Below are 23,676 nucleotides of genomic sequence, written 5' to 3' on the forward strand. Positions count from 1 at the left end.
AACTGCTAAGCCATTCCTTTAGCCCTTAAAGTACCTTTTAAATGTGTATTTTTATTTATTTGCAAGGAGAAAGGTGGAGGGAGAGACACAGAATGGGCATGCCAGGGCCTCCTGCCATTGTAAATGAACTTGATACATGTATCACTTTCTATATCTAGTTATGGAGAACTAAATGTGGGACATAAGGCACTGTAAGCAAGCACCTTTAACTGCTGAGCCATCTCTCCAGCTCTAAAATAAAAAAATAAAAAAAGAACAGGGTTGGAGAAATGATTTAGCAGTTAAAGGCACTTGCTTGCAAAGCCTGAAGGTCTGGATTCACTTGCCCAGTACCCACATACAGCCAGATTTACCTAAGTGGCACATGCAACTAGAGTTCATTTGCAGTGGCAATAAACCCTGATGCACCCATACATACATACACATACAAACCCACACACAATATTGTAAATTAAAAAATTAAAATATTAGATTTTTTTAACTTTAAAAAATTATTTTATTTGTGTGCAGGGGGTGGGGGGAAGTCAAGGTCCCTTGTTAAATGCCTGTCCAGCTTTACATGGGTGCTAGGGACTTAAATCTGGGTGGCAGGCTTTGTAAATGAAAGCCTTTAGCTGCCTAATTTTAACTTTAACTTATTTTTTAAGTTTTTAAAACTTGTAAGAGAGAGATGGGGGGAGAGAGAGAAAATGGGGACACATGGGTCTCTAGCCACTGCAAAAAGACTCCAGATACATGCACCACTATGTGCATCTGATTTATGTGGGTTCTGGGGAATCGAACCTGGGTCCTTAGGCTTCACAAGCAAGTGCCTTACCACTAAGCCATCTCTCCAGTCTCAATTCTAGCTTTTTATAAAAATAAAATCTCGTTAATTTAAATTTCACATAAATTTAACTTTCATAAAGTCTGATATATATTTTCTGTTATACAAACTATAAGTAAAACTATACAAAATTATTATTCTACTCAAATGCTGTAAGTTGATATAAACTGTATTAGAAGAAACTGAGAAGATAATGAAAAAAAAACTGTCGTACCCACAAACGTTGGCTAGCATTGTGCACATTAAGGAATGAAGCTTTTAAAGACTATGGAAAATGAATAGCCTATTGAAGTCTGTTTGAAAATATACTCATTCAGAAAATAAACACAAGTCATAGTTACCCAGAAGAATATTTAATTGCAGCCTACAACTACATATTCACAATTTAAAATTACAGAAGCTCAAGGAAAAGTTTTACAATTGATAATTAAGTTTAACAGAAACATAAAATTTGAAATTTGGGGCTGGCATGATTGCTCAGTGGTTAAGGTGCTTGCCTGCAAAGCCTAATGGTTCAATTCCCTGGTACTCACCTAAAGCCAGATGCATAAGGTGGTACATGTATCTGGAGGTTGTTTGCAGTGGCTAGAGACCCTGGCACACCCACTCTCTCTATATATCTGCCTCTTTCTCTCTCAAATAAGCAAATATTTAAAATTTTTGAAATTAAAAGTATTTTGCCTTTTTATATATTTATTTATTTATTTGAGAGACAGAGAATATGGCCGTGCCAGGGCCTCAAGCTATTGCAAACCAACTTCAGATGCATGTGTCCCCTTGTGCATCTGGCTTATGTGGGTCCTGGAGAATCAAACTGGGATCTTTTGGCTTTGCAGGCAAACTGTTAAGCCATCCCTCCAGCCCCTAAAAGTATTTTCAAATTGACTTATGACAATAAAAAGAACATACTGCTCTTCAAATAATTCTTCAGTGGCTGTTACTTTTATTGCTCTTAAGTCTGTCCTTATGAACGTATATAAAAATACATGGAAGCATGGGCTGGAGAGATGGCTTAGTGATTAAGGGACTTGTCTGCAAAGCCAAAGGTTCCAGGTTCATTTCCCCAGGACACACATAAGCCAGATGCACAAGGTGGTGACTCATACATCTGGAGTTGGTTTGCAGTGGCTGGAGGCCTTGGTGCGCCCATTCTCTTTCTTCTCTCTGTCTGCCTCTTTCTCTCCCAAGTAAATAAAATATTAAAGAGATATAGATATAGACAGATGATAGATTGAGAAAATTCTATTCTAAATGTCCTAAGAACCTCACCCTCAGAAAACATTTAAGATAAAATGACAGGCTAGTTCATGAAAGATTTGAAAATAAGGACAATGGCCAGGCATGGTGGCGCATTGCCTTTAATCCCAGCACTCACTCAGGAGGCAGAGATCATAGTGAGTTCAAGGCCACCCAGAGATTATAAAGTGAATTCCAGGTCAGCTTGGGCTAGAGTGAGACCCTACCTTGAAAAATAAATAAAAATAAGGACAATGTTGCAAGTGCTTTGAACTTTAATTACCTTAAAATTACTTAAAGAGTGTTAAAGCCACAAACTTTGATAATTTAGTGTTTTTATCGTAATACAGATAATAAGCAGCATATAGGTTAGTTAAGATCTATTGTAGAGATTATTATAACTACTGAAAACTAATACTTAAAATAGCTCTCTGTGTAAAAAGACAGGTGATAACCCATTTAATTTTCATATAAATACTATGCATATTAAATTTTCTGTGCTTTAAATTTTACAGAAGGGTCAGCAAGATAAACACACTGATACAGACGTTTTTATGTAAAAAAAAAAGTGTAAAATTGGAATCACAGATAGCTTTTCTCTTACTATATTCAAGCATGTCTCAGCTACTGGCTACTATCAGTGGATAATGTGTGCTTAGAGAAGCCAAACAACTTGTAAAACAGCCTGTGGAAAATACTACTACTTTAATATGGAAAAGGCCCTCAAAAGAACTATCAAAGTCTAAATAACAGCAAAACCATACACTGGCTTATTTATCCCAGAAATATGTAGAGATGACACATATTTATAAAGTGCTTGAAATCACTGGCAAAAATGTTAAATTTAATTTCATTCTTACAATGTGGCCCAATAGTTCTCAGCCATGTAAGTAGCTCTGATTGTGTGTTTAATAAACTAAACAGAAAAACACTGTTAAGATGTTTTCTACTAAAGTGGATAATGTGTATTTGTTTTTCCCCGAAGTAGGGTCCTACTATAGTATAGGCTGATCTGGAACATGCTCCATAGCACAAGCCTGGCCTTGAACTCATGGTAGTTCACCTATTTCAGCCCCCCATGTTGGGACTAAAGGCATGCACCACCATGTCTGGCTTTATCTTTTAAAAGTTTACTAGCACCAGAATCTTTCCAAAGAAAATAGAACCCACTTAGAGACTTAAAAATAAAAAACAAAAACCAACTGAAGATCAATTTCCCTAGAAACTTCCTAGAAATATATTTAAATGAGAACTATGGGGATGGAGATTAAATTTTCATGTTCAGCTATTCAAGAACAACACACTAGGAGTTACATTTGATTTTAAATCACTTATATGCCTTCTTCATTCTTTGGAAATTAACATTTACAAAGAGTTTTCATAATCCATTATTTCATTTTTCCTTTCCAACAACATACTATGATAGCCGTTCGATATTGGGTTTTGAAATGAAACACAAGAGTTAAGAGACATGAAGGGTGTAACAGAGTGAAGAGCAAAGTGCAGGTGCAATGCTGTCTACTTCACCACACTCTGAAATTCTAGGGTGAACAAACGTCTACCTACAGAAGCTGAAGGTGAAGAACAGACAATTGCTTTACTTTACTGGAAGATGTAAAAGAACTTGTATGTGTTCTCACCTCCCAGTCATAATACTTGGTTCTGTCTACAGCAATCTGTCTTGGATTAGTTAGGTTTGTCTCTCAAATTTACCCTGCTAAGGTGAAAATATGACTTAAGAATGTTACTAATGTTACTTAAGAAAAAAATGCTGAAAACTTAAAATGGCTTCCAGGTCTTCTAAATAGATTCAGCAATGGAAATAAAAAGCAATGTCAATGTTGTACATATTTTTGTTTCCAGAACAATTTTGGTGATAGATTCATATTAAAATTTTTACTTATTTTATAATTTCTGTAATGGAAAAAGAAGAAGAGAACAAGTAAAGGAGTGAAACCTTTTTAGATATTAATGTTGAGGCATTATTCATCTTAGTCTTGTTGATACTGCTTTCTAACTGGGTAACGCTTTAGCCAAGTTACCTCCTTTTCTCATCTCCAACTGATTATAGGTTTAAAATAATGTATGTAAATATGGTTTTTAAAAGTATGAGATTTTTAGCAGAGCATGGAGGTGCATGCCTTTAATCCCAGCACTTGGGAGGCAGACATAGGAGGATTGCCGAGTTCGAGGCCAGTATGGGTCTACAGAGTGAGGTCCAGGTAAGCCTGGGCTAGAGTGAGACCCTGCCTCATAACAAAACAAATATACATATATATATGAAATTTCAAAGAAATACAAGGTGGTGGTTTTAGGTGAAGAGGCCTCCGCTTGTTGTTAGTTTGCTTTCTATTTTAGACACAAAAACCCCAAATAGCTAGACAATCAGTTTGAGGCTAGAAAACAAAGAAAAGGGCAATTTCATAGTTCTTACCTGCATACATGTGGTATGTAAGCCTCTCTATAAGTTTAATAACAGTTCCTGCTTTGATAATTGGAATTCCAGCCTTGGGCTGCATGTTCTCTTCAAATATGATATTCTCTTCAGAGTCAGGTTCTGCAAATCGATACACATCAGCACTAGGCAGCCTCATCTGCTCCTCCTTCTCTTCCTGCAGCATTGTTACATCGAGCATCCTCTCCAGTGTGCTCCGGTACTGTAAAGATATCAATGCTGCCATCCAGTTGTTTTTCTCTTCAGCTGACTTGGCGGAAAATATAACACTATTTTCATCTTTTAGGATTATTTCAAAAGCATGTTTGTATTCACTGGTGTCATCTTTATCATTAATTTGTACCTTTCGCATGAAAAACTTTTCTTTAAGACGATACTCAGCATTGCTAGCACCAGGAAGTCTTGGCTGCCCATGATTTGATTTACAGCAAATCATTAAGCCATCAAAGAGAAAAATGTGTCTCTCATGTTTGGCTCCTACACGTGTAAGAGTTCCTTCCATTATAAACTCATTGCAGCACTGTCCGATGTCCTTTCCCTCCCAACCATCAATATTCTTCTGAATCTCATTCATTTTCTTGATTGCTAGTTGTTTTCCCTTCATTTGCTGGCTGTAAAACCGACATGCAGATTCACTGGGACAAAGAAAAAGACATTATTAGCACAAAGGACAGAGAATCTAGAGATCGTGTAAATGAGGAACAGGATAAGAGTACATTTTGAAAAGTAACAGTTAAGTTGTTTACTGATTCTATAAATATATTAGTGTCATACAATTATTCAACTTTGAAAATTAAAAAAACACACAATTTTACAAAGCTTTAGAAAAAATTAACTACTAAAAAAAAACCCCTTTAAATTTAGCTGAAAAGCCGGTCGTGGTGGTGCACTCCTTTAATCCTAGTACTTGGGAGGCAGAGGTAGGAGGATCGCTATGAGTTCAAGACCACCCTGGGACTACAGAGTGAATTCCAGGTCAGCCTGAGCTAGAGTGAGACCCTACCTCGAAAAACAAAACAAAACAAAAAAAAAACAAAACAAAACAAAAAAAAAAACCAAAAAGAAAACAAATCAGCTGAAATATTTGTTCTAGATGCTAAATATTTAGAATGACAAATGTTAAAAATAGATGAACACAGTGAAAACAAGGTAAAAAACAAAGGTAAGAGATGGAAACAAATTATTTAGAAATGTTTAGACGGGCAAGAACCAGAGCTAAAAATACACAGCATATATTATATTTAGGAAAGTAAAAGAATGCTATCTGAATTTATGCCTCAAGCTACATAATTCCTAAAATAAAGAAAGTACTAGTTTTACTCTGACAAAACAACAATGCTGAACTAACCCTACCGGGTGCGCTCTAACCTCTCTCTAGCTTACCGCCTGAGTCGCAGGAGGTCTTATCTGGGAGTATGCAAGGAAAATGCACAAATATGAAAGGTTTTTCAAACAATAACAAATTCTCTTGGCTTTGATGTCACTTCCTCTGAAAGACAAGCTTGTCACTAAAATTATTTTCTTCATTGTTTACTTGAAGAGGTAACTGGGATCCCTGCATTTATACCACAATATTAAGGTAAAAAAAAGGAGATTGTAAAAAGTGAAAATATTCACCTCAGTCTTCGTTTGGCAAGGCTTTTAGAACATATTTTTTCCATACCACTCTGAACATTAAGCAAAGCTGTGATTGCTTGTTTCAAACACTCCTTGTCTTCTTGATCTTCACTCTTTTCTTCCAACTGCTGCAAATCCAAATGACAGAGCTGAACCATAATAGTTTGGACCAAACAAAAACTTCATTTTATTTAAGGATAAAAAACAACAGACATTCAACTCTTTCTACCACAGTAAGAGTAACTGGCATACAGTGTTTTTCTTAGCCAGGCATAGTGGTGCATGCCAATGACTCCAGAACTTGGAAGGTGGACACAGGAAGACCGTGAGCTTGAGGCTAGTCTGGGCTAAGCCAGAACCTGTCTCAATTTTTCCCCCTTTTTCTTTTTTGTGTATTACTATCTTGTTAACATGTAACCAAATTTTTCACATGAAAAAACAAGAGGGGCAATGTTTACCACAATAGTTTCTACCTTATGTCAAGAATTGAATTGCAGTTTTTCAACTTGCACATTAGTAAAAAGAAACAAAGGGTGTACTCTGTGTTCTCTCTCACAGGACTCACCACAGCACCAGGCCCACACACACGGTGTTTTTGCTCTTCATCCCTGCATTGCTATTGTGGGAATTATGATAACAAAGGCACAGAAGACACAAAATTGTGCTGAGAAACCTCAAGCATAAACCCATGATTAAAAAAATTAGGGAGGGCTGGAGAGAGAGATGGCTTAGTGGTTAAGGCGTTTGCCTGAAAAGCCTAAGAACTCAGGTTCGAATCTCCAGATGCAGTGACGCGAGCATGCAATGTTGCACATGTGCACAAGGGGGCGCATGTGTCTGCAGCTTGGCTGCAGTGGCTGGAGGCCCAGATGTGCCCATTCTCTCCCTCTCCCTCCCTCCCTCTCTCCCCCCTCCTCCCCCCCCCCCGCCTCTTTCTCCCAAATAAGTAAAAATAAATAAAAATTAAGGAGCTGGGTGTGGTGGTGCACACCTTTAATCCCAGCATTTGGGAGGCAGAGATGGGAGGATTGTCATAAGTTTGAGGCTATCCTGAGACTCCATAGTGAATTTCAGGTCAGCCTGGGCTAGAGCGAGACCCTACCTTGAAAAACAATAAAACAAAAAAATTAGGAAAGACGCTGGAGATATAGCTTAGTGGTTAAAGACAATGGTTTGCAAAGCGTAACAATCTGGATTCTATTCCCAAGTACCCACATAAAGTCAGATGCAAAAAGTGGTGCATGTGCCTGGAGTCTGTTTGCAGGAGTCCCTGGCATGCCCATGCTCACGCCTGCACACACTCTCTTCTCTGCCAAATAAATAAATAAAATGAGGGGGCTAGGAATATAGCTAAGCATGCTTTCCTAGCATGAAGTCCTGGGATGATCCCCAGCACTACTTATTTATTTTAAATTTTTTGCGGTAGGGTCTTGCTCTAGTTCAGGCTGACCTGGAATTCACTATGGAGTCTCAGGGTGGCCTCAAACTCAACAGTGATACACCTGCCTCTGCCTCCACAGTGCTGGGATTAAAGGCATGCGCCGCCACGCCAAGCTCCTAGCACTACTTATACAATCCTAGCATGTGGGAAGTAGAGGCAGGAGAAACAGAAGTTCAAGGTCACCCCTAGCTACTTAGTGAGACCAAGGTCAGCCTAGAAGGAAAAAAGACGGGCTGTCACTCTATTGCCCAGGTTACTCTCAAACTCCTGGGCTTACGTGGCCTCTCTGCCTTGGCAGGAGCAGGACAACAGAATGTGCCGTAGTCCCACCTCAGAGGCCAACCTACTGATCTCTAAGTCTCAGTGTGCTCCTACCGAATAATGGCAGGAGCAGGACAACAGAATGCGCCGTAGTACCACCTCAGAGACCAACCTACTGATCTCTAAGTCTCAGTGTGCTCCTACCGAATAATGGCAGGAGCAGGACAACAGAATGCGCTGTAGTCCCATCTCTGAGGCCAACCTACTGATCTCTAAGTCTCAGTGTGCTCCTACCGAATAATGGCAGGAGCAGGACAACAGAATGCGCCGTCGTCCCATCTCTGAGGCCAACCTACTGATCTCTAAGTCTCAGTGTGCTCCTACCGAATAATGGCAGGAGCAGGACAACAGAATGTGCCGTAGTCCCATCTCAGAGACCAACCTAGTGATCTCTAAGCCTCAATGTGCACCTACTGAATGAGGCTGATGAAAAGCACGCATCTGGAGATGGCTGCAGCAGCTGGAGGCCCTGGCACACCCATTCTCTCACTCACTCTACCTACCTATTCCCCCCCTCCAATAAATAAATAAATAAATAAATAAAAATAAATAAGTAAATACACACACACACACACACATAATGTATATATTTATTTATTTCAGAGGAAGAAGCTACTTTTACCATGGACTACTTAGAAATGACTATAAAGTGCTAGGCATGCTGAGGCAGGAGTTTGTGTGACCAGTCTGGGCTACACAGTTAGTTCTATCTACATCAGGGACAGAGTGAGACCTTGCCTCCGAGGAAAAAAAAATAGTACAGAAAAGTTGGGTGAGGTGGCTCATACTTGTAATCCCAGCATGAGGAAGTTTGAGGCAGGAGGATCACAGCTTGCTGGGCTACAGAGTAAGTTCTAGGCCAGCCAGGGTTAAAAGAGTGAGACCTTGTCTCAACCTCCTCCCCTCAAGAGGAGGGAAGGCAGTATGGTATACTTCATACAGTATGTACAATGCCTCTCCCAGAAAGCCCCCAGAGATGGATGGTACTAAACAGGTGTTAAGGGAAAAAAGATAGCAGTATTCTGAAGAATAAATTCAAGATTGCTTTAGATGTAAAATAAATTACAACTGGTGCATAATTTTGAGTTCAATTGATCAATAAAGAATGGCATCCCTTTTAAACACATGATTTTGTATGTTTTTATTTCTAGGAGCTAATTTTCTCCAACATAACATTATATAAAATACTACTATTTACTTAATGGCCAAGGCAGGCAAGATGGGAACCCAAGATGCCTGACTCTCAGTATAAACACCTTTTTGTTAAAGTACCAAATAAATGAAATGACATGACTCTATTCAGAAATATGATCTTTGTAGGGTTAGTAAATTGAGATGAAGTCATGCAAGATTAGGGCGAGCTCTCATCCACAAAACTGACTTTCTGAGAGAAAAGAGGGGGGGATGTAGGCTGGAGGAATGGCTTAGCAGTTAAGGTGTTTGTCTGCAAAGCCAAAGGACACAGGTTCGAGTCCCCAGGACCCACGTTAGCCAGATGCACAAGGGGCACATACATCTGGAGTTAATTTGCAGTGGCTGGAGGCCCATCCTCATTCCCCCCCTTTCACTGTCAAATTAATAAATAAAAATTTTTTTAAAAAGGGGGGGGGGGGTGTGATATATAGGATGCAGGATGCAGACCAAGGAAGAATGTAAAGACAGAGGAAAAGAATGTGACCTCCCTAAGCCAAAGAGCACCACAGGCTGCTAGGAACCCTGGCTGCAACCTGATTTCAGACTCAAAGCCTCTGGCACCACCTTAGAATAAGTTAGTATATTTTATTTATTTATTTATTTATTTATTTATTTATTTATTTATTTATTTATGGAGAGAGCTAGGGAGAAAGAGGCAGACAGAAAGAGAGTGAATGTGGTGTACTAGGGCCTTCTGCCATTGTAAACCAACTCCAGACACATGTGCCACTTTGTGCATTTGGCTTTACATAGGCATTGGGGAATATAAGCTGGGTTGTCAGGCTTTGCAAGGAGGTGACTTTAACCGTGGAGCCATCTCTCCAATCCATTTATGTTTTTTTATTTATTTTTATTTTAAAATTAATTAATTTATTTACTTTTGGTTTTTTTTGAGGTAGGGTTTCACTGTAGCCCAGGCTGACCTGGAATTCACTGTGTCTCAGGGTGGCCTTGAACTCACAGCAAATCCTCCTGCCTCTGCCTCCCAAGTGCTGGGATTAAAGGCATGTGCCACCATGCCCAGCTGTTTTTTATTTTTAAGAGACAGAGAGAGGGCTGGAGAAATGGCTTGGTGGTTAAGTGCTTGCCTATGTAGCCTAAGGATCCTGGTTTGAGGCTCAATTCCCCAGGACCCACGTTAGCCAGATGCACAAGGGGTCGCACACATCTGGAGTTCATTTGCAGTGGCTGGAGGCCCTGGCACGCCCATTCTCTCGCTCGCTCTCTCTATCTGCCTCTTTCTCTGTCTGTTGCTCTCAAATAAATAAATAAAATTAATGAGAAAAAAAAAAAGATAGAGAAAGAAAGCGAATGAGAATGAATGAATGGTTGTGCCCAGGTCTCATGCCTACAAATTAATTCCAAACACATGTGCCACTTTGTGTAACTAGTTTTATATGGGTACTGGTAATTGAACCCCAGTGGTCAGGCTTTGGAAGTAAGCCCCTTTAGTAGCTGAGTTATTTCTCCGGCCCAATTACTGCTATTTTTAAGGTAGTGTGATATTTTCCTATGGGAGTATTAGGTAACTAAGGCATATCAATATATATGCAATATATTTTTGTCTTATTTTTAAAAATTAATAGGAACTTTAATATATGGACATACTGCAAATTGGTTGTACTCCCATCAAGTTATATGCTCATGAACCCCCTCCCTACCTGGCTCACAATCTACTGAGGGCCCTCCTCAGCAGGGGTTACTGGTTATCACTGGGGCCAGTTCTGGGGGGTGGAGGAGGGAATGCCCCACAGCCTGCCTTCGCACCATGTAGCTCTTACTTTCCTTCCACTTCCTCTTCTACAGTGTTCCCTGAACTCTGAAGGGAGTGCTCAAGTTGCATTAGTGGTGGGCTTTCCACAGCATCTTATTTTCCGCATGGATGAGATGTGAGTCTCATCAGTGTCTACTGCCATCTTTGTGGAGAAGGTCCTCTAGCTAGCAGTGAGAGCAGCACTCATTCTAATCCACCTCTTCCTTTGTAATGCTTCCTGGGCCCTGATGAGTGTGATAGGTCCCTATTTCTCCCCTTGGTATCTGCAGCAGCCAGCACTGCTGTGCGGTAGGCGGGTGCACGCCGCGGTCTACACACGGGTTCTGGCAGGGCGTAGGGGGTCCATGAACCTATGCAGGACTGTAGGACCTAGACCACCTTGTTCAGGGCCAGAGTGGGCAGCTGGTCTCACCTACTTGCTTTTTAAAATAAAAGACACTTACTTTCCCTTAGGGAACATGGGCCCAACTTATTAGAAAGGGATTGGGACTCGAACTTACAATCCACATGCTTTAGCCTCTTCAGCGCTAGATTACAGGTATCCATTACTATATTGAGCTGCAAGAGAGCTCTTGGATTTAATTCTGCTAACTAAAATTTTATGTCTAACCAGCAGCTCCCCAACCTCTGGGTACTATCATTTGCTGAGTCTAAGTCTTATACTATTAAAAGCTAAACTTTGTTTCTCTAAACTTGTAAAGGTTAAGGCATTCTACTAAGTTCCCAAAATAAATGTAATTATATAAAAAATTAAACTTTTTTTTTCTTTCCAGGTAGGGTCTCACTCTACCTCAGGCTGACCTGGAATTCATTATGTTGTCTCAGGGTGGCCTTGAACTCACAGCAGTACACCTAACTCTGCTTCCCGAGTTCTGGGATTAAAGGTGTGTACCACCATGCCCGGCCCTAAACACAGTTTTTTAAACTTTAAAAAAAAAAAAAAAATCTCGGGCTGGAGAGATGGCTTAGCAGTTAAAGCGCTTGCCTGTGAAGCCTAAGGACCCCAGTTCCAGGCTCGATTCCCCAGGACCCACATTAGCCAGATACACAAGGGGGCGCACGCGTCTGGAGTTCGTTTGCAGCAGCTAGAAGCCCTGGCACACCCATTCTCTCTCTCTCTCTGCCTCTTTCTCTCTGTCTGTTGCTTTCAAATAAATAAATAAAATAAGAAAAAAAAATCAAAGAAAAAATAAAAATCTCTAGGCCAGGTGTGGTGGTACACTCTTTTAGTCCCAGCACTCAGGAGGCAGAGGTAGGAGGATCGCTGTGAGTTCAAGGCCACCCTGAGACAAGATAGTGAATTCCAGGACAGCCTGAGCTAGAATGAAACACTACCTCAAAAAACAAAAACAAAATCAAAACAAAACCAAAAAAAACTTTTTTTTTTTTGAGTTAAGATATCTAGTATAGGCTGACCTATAGGTCCCAGTGATCATTCTACCTCTGCTTCCCAAGAGCTGGGATTAAATGTGTGTGCTACCAATCTGGAGGGAGGGAGAGAGAATGAGAATGACTGGGCACACCATAGCCTTCAGTTGCTGCAAAATAACTCCAGACATGGGAGCCACCTTGTGCATCTAGCTTTATGTGGCTACTGGAAAATCAAACTTGGGTCGTTAGGTTCTGCAGATAAGTGCCTTACCTGATGAGCCATCTTTCCAGACCCCTTGATTGTATTTATTTTTTTGAGTGGGGGGGGGGGAGGGAGGGAGGGAGAGGAAGAGAGAGAGGGAGACAGACACAGAGAGACTGAGTATGGGCATGTAGGGCTTCTAGTCACTGCAAAGGAACTCCAGATACACATGCCACTTAGTGCATCTGGATTTATGCTGGTACTGGGGAACTGAACTTGGGTCCTTAGGCTTTGCAAACAAGTACCCTAACCACTAAGCAATTTCTCCAAATATTCTTCTATTTATTAAAAAATTTTTTTTGAGGTAGGATCTCATTGCAGCCCCAGGCTGACCTCAAAATTACAGCATTCCTACTACCTCAGCCTCCCATGTGCTGGGGCTCAAGGTGTATGCAACCATGCCTGGAAACTTAAGCTTCTTGTAAAATATAAGATATTGATAAAAATTCTAATGAAACCATCTTTTGCTATTTATTTATTAATACTTATTGAGTGATTAAACATCAGACACTATGCTGGACATAAGAATTCAAAGAAACATCAGGCTTTGTTCTAGTCTTCATGAAACAGTCTAAGGTTAAGTTCTATGGATATGTGGATACTTCATAAGGGAATCCAGCAGTTGAACAAACTACAATTTCCCAGTTAAAAGGGGAGGTCAGAAGAAGACAAATTTCAGGCTAGAGTGAGACCCTACCTTTTAAAAAAAAAAAAAAAAGAGGAGGGCTGGAGAGGTGGCTTCGAGGTTAAGCACTTGCCTGTGAAGCCTAAGGACCCAGGTCTGAGGCTTGATTCCCCAGGACCCATGTTAGCCAGATGCACAGGGGGCGCACGCACCTGGAGTTTCTTTGCAGTGGCTGGAGGACCTGGCGCACCCATTCTCTCCCTCTCCCTCTCTCTGCCTCTTTCTCTATCTGTCGCTCTCAAATAAAAAAAAAAAAGTTCTTGTTCTATGTTTAAAAAAAAAATGGAAAAGGATACTAAAATGGTGTCATTAAGAATGGATACACCCGGGCTGGAGAGATGGCTTAGCGGTTAAGCGCTTGCCTGTGAAGCCTAAGGACCCCGGTTCGAGGCTCGGTTCCCCAGGTCCCACGTTAGCCAGATGCACAAGGGGGCGCATGCGTCTGGAGTTCGTTTGCAGAGGCTGGAAGCCCTGGCGCGCCAATTCTCTCTCTCCCTCTATCTGTCTTTCTCTCTATGGCTGTCGCTCTCAAATAAATAAATAAAAAATTAAAAAAAAAAAAAAAAAGAATGGATACACCCCAAGTGCTGGGGTTAATGGCATGAGCCACCATGCCAGGCTTGGGTATAGGATTTATTTTTGGATAGAAACATTGTAAAACTGATTTTGAAGATGGCTGACACAACCTTGTCAGTATGCTAAAAAGCACTTATTTGTACACTTTACTTTCTTTGGGGGCTGCAGACTGAATCCAGGGTTTCACATGCTATGTACTATCCACTTGGGTGAATTATATTTTACATAAATTATATAAAACAATAAACCTTTTAAAAATAAAGCCTTCAGGCTGGAGAGATGACTTAGCAGTTAAGGTGCTTCCTCCAAAGCCAGAACCCAGGTTTGAATCCCTAATACCCACATAAAACCAGATGCACAAAGTGGCATGGCACATGTGTCTGGAGTTAGTCTGCAATGGCTGGAGTCCCTGGCGTGTCTATTCCCTCTCTTTCTCTGCCTTTCTCTCACAAATAAATAAATAAAATATTTTAGAAAAGAAAAAAAAAAAAAAAGAATGGATACACAAGCCCGGCATGGTGGCACATGCCTTTAATCTCAGCACTTGAGAGAGACAGAGGTAGAAGGAGCCTTGTGAGTTCAAGGACACCTTGAGACTACATAGTGAGTTCCAGGTCAGCCTGGGCTAGAGTGAGACCGTACCTTGAAAAACCAAAAAAAAAAAAAGAAAAAAGAAAAAAAAGAACGGATACACAGCCAGATATACATTGGAGTTTGTTCTGTTTGCAGCACCTAGAGGTCCTGGCATACCCATTCTCTGTCTGTCTCTCTCTAAGGAAAAAAAAGTTGGGTCTCACTCTAGTCCAGGCTTACTTGAAATGCACTCTGCAGCCCAGAGTAGCCTTGGACTCATGGTGATCCTCCTACCTCAGCCACCTGAATGCTAGGATTAAAGGTTTGTGCCACTGTGCCCAGGCAAAATGAATTAAAAAAAAAAAATAATGGATACAGGCTGGTATAGTGGCACATGCCTTCAGTCCAAGCACTTGGGAGGCAGAGGTAGGAGGATTGCTGTGAGTCTGAGGCCACTCTGAGACTACATAGTTAATTCCAGGTCAGCCAGGACCAGAGTGAGACCCTACCTTGAAAAACCAAAAAAAAAAAAAAAAAAAAAAAAGGATGGATACAGGAGCTGGAGTGATGCCTTTGCAGTGAAGGCACTTGCCAATAAAGACTAAAGGCCAAAATTCAATTCCCCAGTAACCACATAAGACAGATGTACAAGGTGGCACATGCACCTCGAGTTTGTGTGCAGTGGCTAGAAGCCCTGGCATGCCCATTCTCTCTGTCCCCTTCTCAAATAATTTTTAAAAAGAAAATTACAAAAGAGATTGCATAAAAGGCAGGTGGGGGGAGGGTCAATCAAAATTCAAGACATTCTGAATAAGGCACATGAAAATCTACTTTCTTGAATAATGGTACTTCCAGAAGCCATAGATTGTTACTAGAAAATTTTCAGTGCCTGGGATGGGATATCTTCCAGTGAGTTGTTGGCCAGGGAGGTCCCTGTTGCTTCTAATACATTACAGGCTATTGCCAAGGCTCTTGGTTTCCCATGAGAAAGAGACAGTAAGACCCTATTGCTGAAGACTCCACATGCCTAAGTGGCAAAGTCACTGAGAAATCAAGGTGGTGCTGAACAGAAAACCTTCTCTCTGTAGGCCAGCAAACTGAAAGCTGGAAAAACCTGCAATAAATGCAGCCTTATGGGAGACAGAAGTCATCAATGATGAAAACAGTGGACACTGGAAACCTCAAGTTTGGCCAGACAGGCCAAGTGACTGAACGAGCACAACAGTTGCATGTCTGCTCTGGGGGAAACCAACTGCTCTCTAATTGGACTGAAGGCCCACTCTATGGGAGGGAATACATGTCTGGTACTGAAAACCTACACACCTTTAATCCCAGCACTTGGGAGGCAGAGTTAGGAGGATCACCATGAGTTCGAGGCCACCCTGAGACTACATGTGAATTCCAGGTCAGCCTGAGCTAGAGTGAGACCCTACCTCAAAAAAAAAAAAAAAAAAAAAAAGCCTATGGCAGGGGAGGTCATGAGCCTTAGGGGTATAAAGCCTGCTCTTGTCTGGATAAATGCATATATTACTCTCACCATACTGCCCTGAAAGCAGTACACTTAATGTTCATATTCATATATTAATGCTAATCTCACTTCTGGTTAGAGAAGCTTCTCTTTTCAGACGATGATGACCACTGGGATGACCCAAAAGGCAACACAATGAGAAGAAGGGACGGAGGAGTGTCCAGCACTGAAACATCTCACACCCTCCAAGGCTCAGGATCCACTGCGGAAGAGGTGGTAAAAAGAATGTAAGAGCCAAAGGAAGGGCACCACTCCTTACATACAACTGTCCAGGCAGAAACTGGCCTCAATATCCAAGACCTTGCAGTGCCTAGCAATTTCTACACAAGACCCTCATAATAGGAGAAAAAGATGATGACATCAAATCAAAAGAAAGACTAATGGGGGGGGGGGAGATGACGAAGAGCAGAGCTATGAAGGGGAAAGTGGGGGCAGGGAGGGAAATACCATGGCTTCTTGTCTGTAAGTATAGAAGCTGTCAAAAAATATATACATATCTTTTTTAGTAAAAAAAAAAAAAAAAAAGAATGGACACAGCTGGCGTGGTGGCACATACCTTTAATCCCAGCACTCAGGAGGCAGCAGGATTACTATGAGTTGAAGGCCAGCCTGGGACTACACAGTGAATTCCAAATCAACCTGGACTAGAGTAAGACCTCACTTTGAAAACTCAAAAAAAAAAAAAAAGAAAAGAAAGAAAGAAAGAATGGACATAGTAGGCTCAATCCAGAGTCATTTTTGTTGCTGAATCACGCCCATCTGCCAGTCAGGAAAGAGAATAACCAAGGGTGGTATAGTGGTTTCTGGTGAGGGCACATGCTAATCAATAAAAGCAGATCATACAAGAAAAAATAAAACAGATTTGGGTGGCAAAAGATGGGAGTGTGGTGAGTAAATTATTAAGATACTACAGGACAAGAAGAAGAATCCTTAGTAATGAAACTACTCACTATATTTTTTTGCCATATAGAAAGTCACTTTTTCATACATTATTTTAGCTTACAGTGCTACCAAGTAAAATAAACATTTCAGAAGTAAATAACCCAGGGGGCTGGAGGAATGGCTCACTGGTTAAAGGCATTGATTGCAAAGCCAGACAGCCCAGATTCGATTCCCCAGTACCCACGTAAAACTAGACACACAAAGTGGTATGTGCATTCAGAGTTCATTTGTAGCAGCAAGAAGCCCTGGCCATGCCCTTTCTCTCTCTTTCTCTTTGTCTTCTAACCTAATCAGCTCTCTCTCAGACTCTGGTGACTTTAAGGGTTAAGGCCACCACAGTAAGATAATAAATAGATCCTTACCAGATGGGCAAGATCTGGCTTGGTTGTTTATTTCTCCTGAACCTCTCAGTCCCTGCTCTGGTAAGCCTTCCTTCATTTCAGCCCAGGTGGGGGAGCTTGAGATAGGAGGACCCTTGTTCCACATAGACTCTTATACCCTCTTACCTTCCACATGGCAAGAGGTCTCTCTACTGTTTTTCTCTTTTCTTAATCTAAATGTCTCTTTAGGTCTTAAAAAAAAAAAAATGTGAGGCGATTTATCTCCAGCCACATGGCCTAGTGGGCTGAAAACTTCTATCTAGCCTAAAAAGCTTTAAGAAGCCACTCCATTCAGATAAATTATGACTACTTTGCAACTGCCTCTGATGTCTTAGGGTTTTGCTGTCTCCAACTGCCCCAATTTTAATGCAATCATTGTATCTAGAATTATCAACTACAGACTAACACCTGGATTAACATCAATTCCCAAAAGGGGCAATAATAGTAAGAACTATGAAAGAACTGAAAGATTTCCAGTTCATCTGACAAGAACCTGTAAAACAGTTTCTAGAAGGAACATTCACAAATACAGTACATTTTAAAGGTTTATTTCACTGCACAATTTACATGATTTTATTGTACAATTCTGCTAAGCTTTAAATATTCTAGTGTATACTGGACATCTCTCAGCTTAGTTTCATGAGACCTGGCTCTCAGAGAATATGTTTAAAAATACTGCTCAAGAAAGCAAGCAGCATCCCAGCAAATGCAAGTGGTACAGTAACTCTGTCTGAGGACCTATGAGAAAAGGCGGTCAGAGCCGGTGGGGTGGTTGGGGAAGTTCCTTGCCCTGAACTCCGTCCCTCCGCTGTCTACTATGCATTTGCAGTGTAACTTAAGCAGTAATGTGAATCAGAGATACACATGCTGGAATCAACACTTTTATTAAGTCCTGAAGGATGCACTTGTTACTGTATTTCCACAGTTATAATTTTAAAATATCTTAATTGCCTGTTTGTATGAATCTCAATCTCTCTCTCCCCCTCACACCTGTCTCTGTTTTTATTTTTGTTTGTCTTTGGAGACAGAGTCTCATACTGTAGCCCATCTTGACTCAGAGCTCACTATGTAGCTCAAGGCAACCTCAAAATCATGGCACTCTTCCTGCCTCAGCACCCAAGAGCAACAGAGGATGACACCTGACATTGACAGGACAAAGAAAATAGGCACATACTATGTCTGTGAATGCTCACACACTAATTTACAATTGAAATGGCCGAAAAAGATCATCACATTTGAACATTTTATAAGTTCCAATAAGTTTTCTTACCTTCAGAAGTTCAAAGTAATGTAGACAATGGTACACAGGGGCCAGGAGTAGTCGGGGTAAAACATACTGAACAGCTTCTTTGAAACCTTCACCTATTGACTAGAAAACAAAGTGATTTCATTTTTTTTAGTTTACTTTTCTGACAATTTTGCTTCATTATTTAAAAATTACTATACCTGCAAATAAAGTGCTGCCCCAGGCTTTGATAACTGACTAAGGAAACGATCATGAAAACCAGGTCGTAAAATATCTCGAGCATATGATTCGTATGGGTCAAATGCCAGCTCCTTAAAAAATAAAGAAGGTAAAGCATAAATAATCTCGCTCCAAGGCAAAATATGAAAAAACCTACCACCATAAATACAAAAGATAAAGTTGTTAGCATACCCATACCAATACAACTCTATTTCTTTCTAAGCCTCCAAATAAAAAAAAGAGGACTACTGCTGGGCATGGTGGTGCACACCTTTAATCACAGCACTTGAGAGGCACAGGTAGGAGGATCTCAGTGAATCTGAGGCCAGTCTGGCAATACAGAATGAATTCCATGTCAGTCTGGGCTAAGGTGAAACCCTGCCTCAAGAAAACAAGGGCTGGAGAGATGGCTTAGTGGCTAAGGCGCTTGCCTACAAAGCCAAAGGACCCAGGTTCTATTCCCTAGGACCCACATAAGCCAGATGCACAAGGTAGCACATGTGTCTAGAGTTCATTTGTAGCAGCTGGAGGCCCTGGTGCACCCATTCTCTCTTCTCTCTCTCTCCCTCTCTCCAATAAATAAAAAGTTTTAAAAAAAGTTAAAAAAGAACCAAAACAAAGAGAGGACTGTTATTTATGTTGTTTTGTTTTTCAAAGTAGGGTCTCACTGTAGCCCAGGCTGACCTGAAATGCACTACATAGTCTCATGCTGGCCTTGGACTCACAGTGATCCTCCTACCTCTGCCTCCTGGGTGCTGGGATTAAAGGTGTATGCCACTACACCCAGCTCATGCTGCTTAAAATTTTTTTTTTCATTTATTTATAAGAGACACACAGATACATATATATACATGTGTGTGTACGTACACACACACACACACACACACACACATTATATATATAGAAAGAGAGACACAGAGAGAGAGAAAGAAAATGAATATGAATGAGAATGGGCACACCAGGGCCTCTAGCCACTGCAAATGAACTCCAGACACATGCACCGCCTTGTACGTCTGGTTTACATGGGACCTGGAGAATCAAACCTGGGTCCTCAGGCTTCACAAGCATGTGCCTTTACTTTTTTAATAGTACTAATACCAGATTAGAATTCTGTCCACTGTCATGAAGTTCAGTGTGGCACACGAAGTTCCAATTTGTTCTGGTTTCCTAAAGCAAATTCTAGTTTGTTTACTTTTAATTCTTTCAGCAGTTTTCTGGACTAAAACTGTAATACAGCACCAGGAACTGCAATTCACTGTATACTTTTCAAAAATGCATAGTAGAGTTTCAATGATAACAACAGGGGAGACAGGAATGAATGGGAAATGGGAGCACTGGGAAATAAGAATGAAGATTTAAAAAGACAGTATCGTAAGCCTCTTCAAACAGCAAGAATGATCGATGCGGTCTTGAGTGTTTGCTTACTTCCCTCCTCTTGCAATAAGCCCCATTACATGCAACAACAGTTGAAAGAAAGGCTTTGTGCAGAGCAGAGGTTTCATAAGCTTTGGTTCCAAATCAGATTTCACTACTTACTGACTTTTGACAAACTACTTACTGTGTTTTCTCACTGGAAAAGTGCCTAATACCTACTTCCTAATTCCCCAGGAATTAAACAAGATACCACATGGACTATGTTCATGGTATCTTGCATGTAGTGAGCACTGAAGAAAAGGCAATAAACGGATGATATCAAAAGCAGAAAACATAGGACTGGAGACAGAGTTCACTGGTTAAGGCACTTGCCTGCAAAGCATAATGACCCAGGTTCAATTCCCCAGAACCCACATAAAACCAGATACACAAAGTGGCACATGTGCCTAGAGTTTGTAACAGATGGAGGCCTTGGCGTGCACATTTTCTTCTAGCTCTCTGCTTGCAAATAAATAAAAATATCGCCAAGTATGGTGGCACATGCCTTTTTTTTAATCCCAGCACTCAGAAGGCAGAGGTAGGAGAATCACTGTGAATTCAAGGCCAGCCTGAGACTATAGTGAATTCCAGGCCAGCTCTGGCTAGAGTGAAACCCTTCCTTGAAAAACAAAAACATACATACATACATATACACACACACATAATGTGTATGTACATATGTATGTCTGTGTGAAAAATGGACTATTTGCTAGGAATCTAAACTCTCATCATGTCATTTTACTCTTCAGAGTAAATCTATACACTGGTAAGAATCTGTGTATGAGTCACTAACTTTTTGTGTGACTTCTTTTGAGACAGAATTCATGTGCCCTAGGCTTGGCTTTAAACGCTTGATCCCCATTTCCACTTCCCAAGTACTAGAATTACAGTTCAGTGCTATCATGCCTGGCAATAAATTATTTCTGTAATTAGTTGATGGGTTAACATGTAACACAGGGGCTGGAGGGATGGCTTAGCGATTAAGGCGCTTGCCTGCAAAACCAAACGACCCAGGTTCGATTCCCTGGGACCTGGATAAGCCAGATGCACAAGGGGGCGCATGTGTTTGGAGTTTGTTTGCAGTGGCTGGATGCAATGGCATGCCCATTCTCTCTTTCTCCCTCAAATAAATAAAGAAAAATATTTTAAAAAATGTAACACAGGATTCACAAAAATACAAAGTTTAGTGGGAGGTGTGTCTGCTGCTGCCTAGGGTCACCGCCTCTGGCGCGGGCTCTAGTGGGGATGGGCGATGACGCAGGGTGGGGGACAGGGTGGCTCCCCGAAACCCGCTCCGTGGACTGGAGGTTGTGCTTTTCCTGCTGGCCTCTTACCTTCCTCAGTGCTGTTCCTGCATGGGCATGAGCATGGAGAGGGACCCCAGCTGATGGGCGCTTAACTTCACCCAGGAGGAGACGCCTGCCGGGGTCTGCTGTGGCACTTGGAACAGGCTACCTGCTCCAGGGTGAAGCCCATGCAGCTGCAAGGAGCGCACCATTCCAACACTGTTTGCCTGGCTTTCAACAGTGGGAATACCAAAGTGCTCTCTGGAAGAAATGATGAGCAAGTTATTCTCCGTGATGTTGAGAGCAGCGAGACCTTGGATGTGTTTGCTCATGAAGGTGCAGTGGACAACTTGTCAGCGAGCCCAGTGAATAATGTTTTGGCTAGCTCATGAGAGGATGGTCAGTTGTCACCTGGGACATCTGAGAGTCTCCTCATGGAGAGTCCTTCTGCCTGGCAAACTGTGCATCTGCCTTCCACAGTGTCATGTTTAACTCCGTGGAGCCCAGGCTATTGGCCACAGCCAAGTCAAAGGAAGGAGTGGGACTCTGGGACATTTGAAACCTCAGAGTGGTGGCAACCTATCTCTGCAGTACGCCGTGAGCACTTGATTCAACAGCAAGGGACCCAGCTCCCCCCAGGCTCTGTGACATCTGCTCCCCCCTGCCGGTTTGACAATCAGGGTTACTTCACGATGAAAAGCTGCTGCTTTGCAGGGGAACGTGACCAGTATATCCTTTCTGGCTCTGATGACTTCAACCTGTACATGTGGCAAATCCCTGAAGATCCGAAAGCAGGTGGCATTGGCAGGGTGGTTAATGGAGCCTTCATGGTGCTGAAAGGGCATTGATCCATTGTTAACCAAGTTTGGTTTAACCCCCACATGTACATGATCTGCTCTTCAGGTGTAGAAAAGATTATCAAGATCTGGAGCCCATACAAACATCCAGGGTGTACAGGAGACCCGGATGGGCGAATTGAGGATGACTCCTGCTGCCTCAGCACCCATGAAGAGTGCATCAGCCTTGTGAACAGTGGGAGTGGCTTTCCCGTGACCACGCTAACCCGATGGTCCAAGAAGACCCCGATGACAGCCTTCGACTCCATGGTCCGCCAGAGACTGAGGGCTGGAGCTCGGACTGGACAGCAGCCTCCGCAAGCGCACCATCCTGCAGCTCCATGGACCCCAAGTGCTCCCCTCGGATGCTTGGGAAGAGGGGCTTCCAGCAGAAATCCCAGCAGTGGCTCAGGCCATCAGCATAGCAGCCAGCCTTGGGCAGAGTTGCCAGAAGGCATGTCTCAGGACACGAACAGCGACAGGTCTGCAGAACACCCTTTTGAGACCAGGAAGCTTACTGGAAAGGCCCTGAGGAGCCAGGTTCTCCTGCACCCAAGGCATCTGGCTTCACTCTCAATGGTGGGTCTGGCAGCTGTCTAGGACCCAGTCTGATCAATCACAATGGACGCTGACACGGCCGGCCTCCTCACCCCCACAACAATGGGCACTGGGGAGTTGGAGGCAGTGAGCTACTCTTCCCCAGCAAATCCAGACACTGACCATGATAACTTGCCGCTGACAGGGACACTTCTACATAAAAACTGTTACGGGTCTGAAATGGCCTGTGAGTCCCCCAGTGCTAGGATTAGAGAGGACCCCACTGACCCCTTGGCCACGGACAGCAGCAGGGCTGTTCATGGCCATAGTGGCCTCAAAAGGCACCGAGTTGAATTGTAAGACACAGATTCAGAAAGTTCCTCTTCAAAGACAGGCGTGGTGGCGCATGCCTTTAATCCCAGCACTTGGGAGGCAGAGGGAGGAGGATCGCCGTGAGTTCGAGGCCACCCTGAGACTCCATAGTGAATTCCAAGTCAGCCTGGGTTAGAAGGAGACCCTATCTCGAGGAAAAAAAAAAAAAAGAAGAAGAAAATTCCTCTTCAGAGAAGAAATTAAAAACACGATAAATACAAAGGGAAAACAAAAAGCTGCAAAAAGTAGCTTTACAAAGTAATTTTTTCTTGTTTAGTGAACACAAAGAAAAGGAAAAAAGTACTAAAGGCACATAAAATCAGGGCCTGAGGTTCTGTGTCTGCTGCTGCTCCCTTTTTCTTCACCACTCCCCAGTGGGTTGGAATATCTAGTTGGCCACTGCCTTGTGCTATGTCAAAATTGGGAAGATCCACATGGTTCCTCTAGGGAGATGTGAGCTTGGGATCCATGTACAAGGGCCTGTGAAAGTGAAACCTTGAGGGGATGCCTGACTTGTTTGTGTGTGCCCATGTCCACTGGCACACATGGGCATGGGCCCATTATCTCATTTCTTTAGTTGTCCATC

At 42.0% G+C, this 23,676-nt stretch overlaps 1 protein-coding gene and 1 pseudogene across 4 annotated transcripts in view; one reads left to right on the forward strand and one right to left on the reverse strand.

Annotated features, from left to right (window-relative positions):
- Positions 1 to 23,676, reverse strand: part of Sos1 (SOS Ras/Rac guanine nucleotide exchange factor 1) — a 123,391-nt gene that overhangs the window by 46,207 nt on the left and 53,508 nt on the right. For all 4 annotated transcript variants that reach the window (XM_045137155.1, XM_045137156.1, XM_045137154.1 and 1 more), the window contains exons 7-10: positions 18,628 to 18,738; positions 18,452 to 18,550; positions 6,135 to 6,262; positions 4,497 to 5,152 (exon numbers count right to left, since the gene is read on the reverse strand). In XM_045137155.1, coding sequence (XP_044993090.1) covers positions 4,497 to 5,152; positions 6,135 to 6,262; positions 18,452 to 18,550; positions 18,628 to 18,738 — 994 coding nt within the window. The remainder of the gene's footprint in view (positions 1 to 4,496; positions 5,153 to 6,134; positions 6,263 to 18,451; positions 18,551 to 18,627; positions 18,739 to 23,676) is intronic.
- LOC105944115 lies at positions 21,312 to 23,293 on the forward strand (annotated as a pseudogene).

Source organism: Jaculus jaculus, chromosome 18 (assembly GCF_020740685.1).
Source record: "Jaculus jaculus isolate mJacJac1 chromosome 18, mJacJac1.mat.Y.cur, whole genome shotgun sequence".
Classification (NCBI taxonomy): Eukaryota; Metazoa; Chordata; class Mammalia; order Rodentia; family Dipodidae; genus Jaculus; species Jaculus jaculus.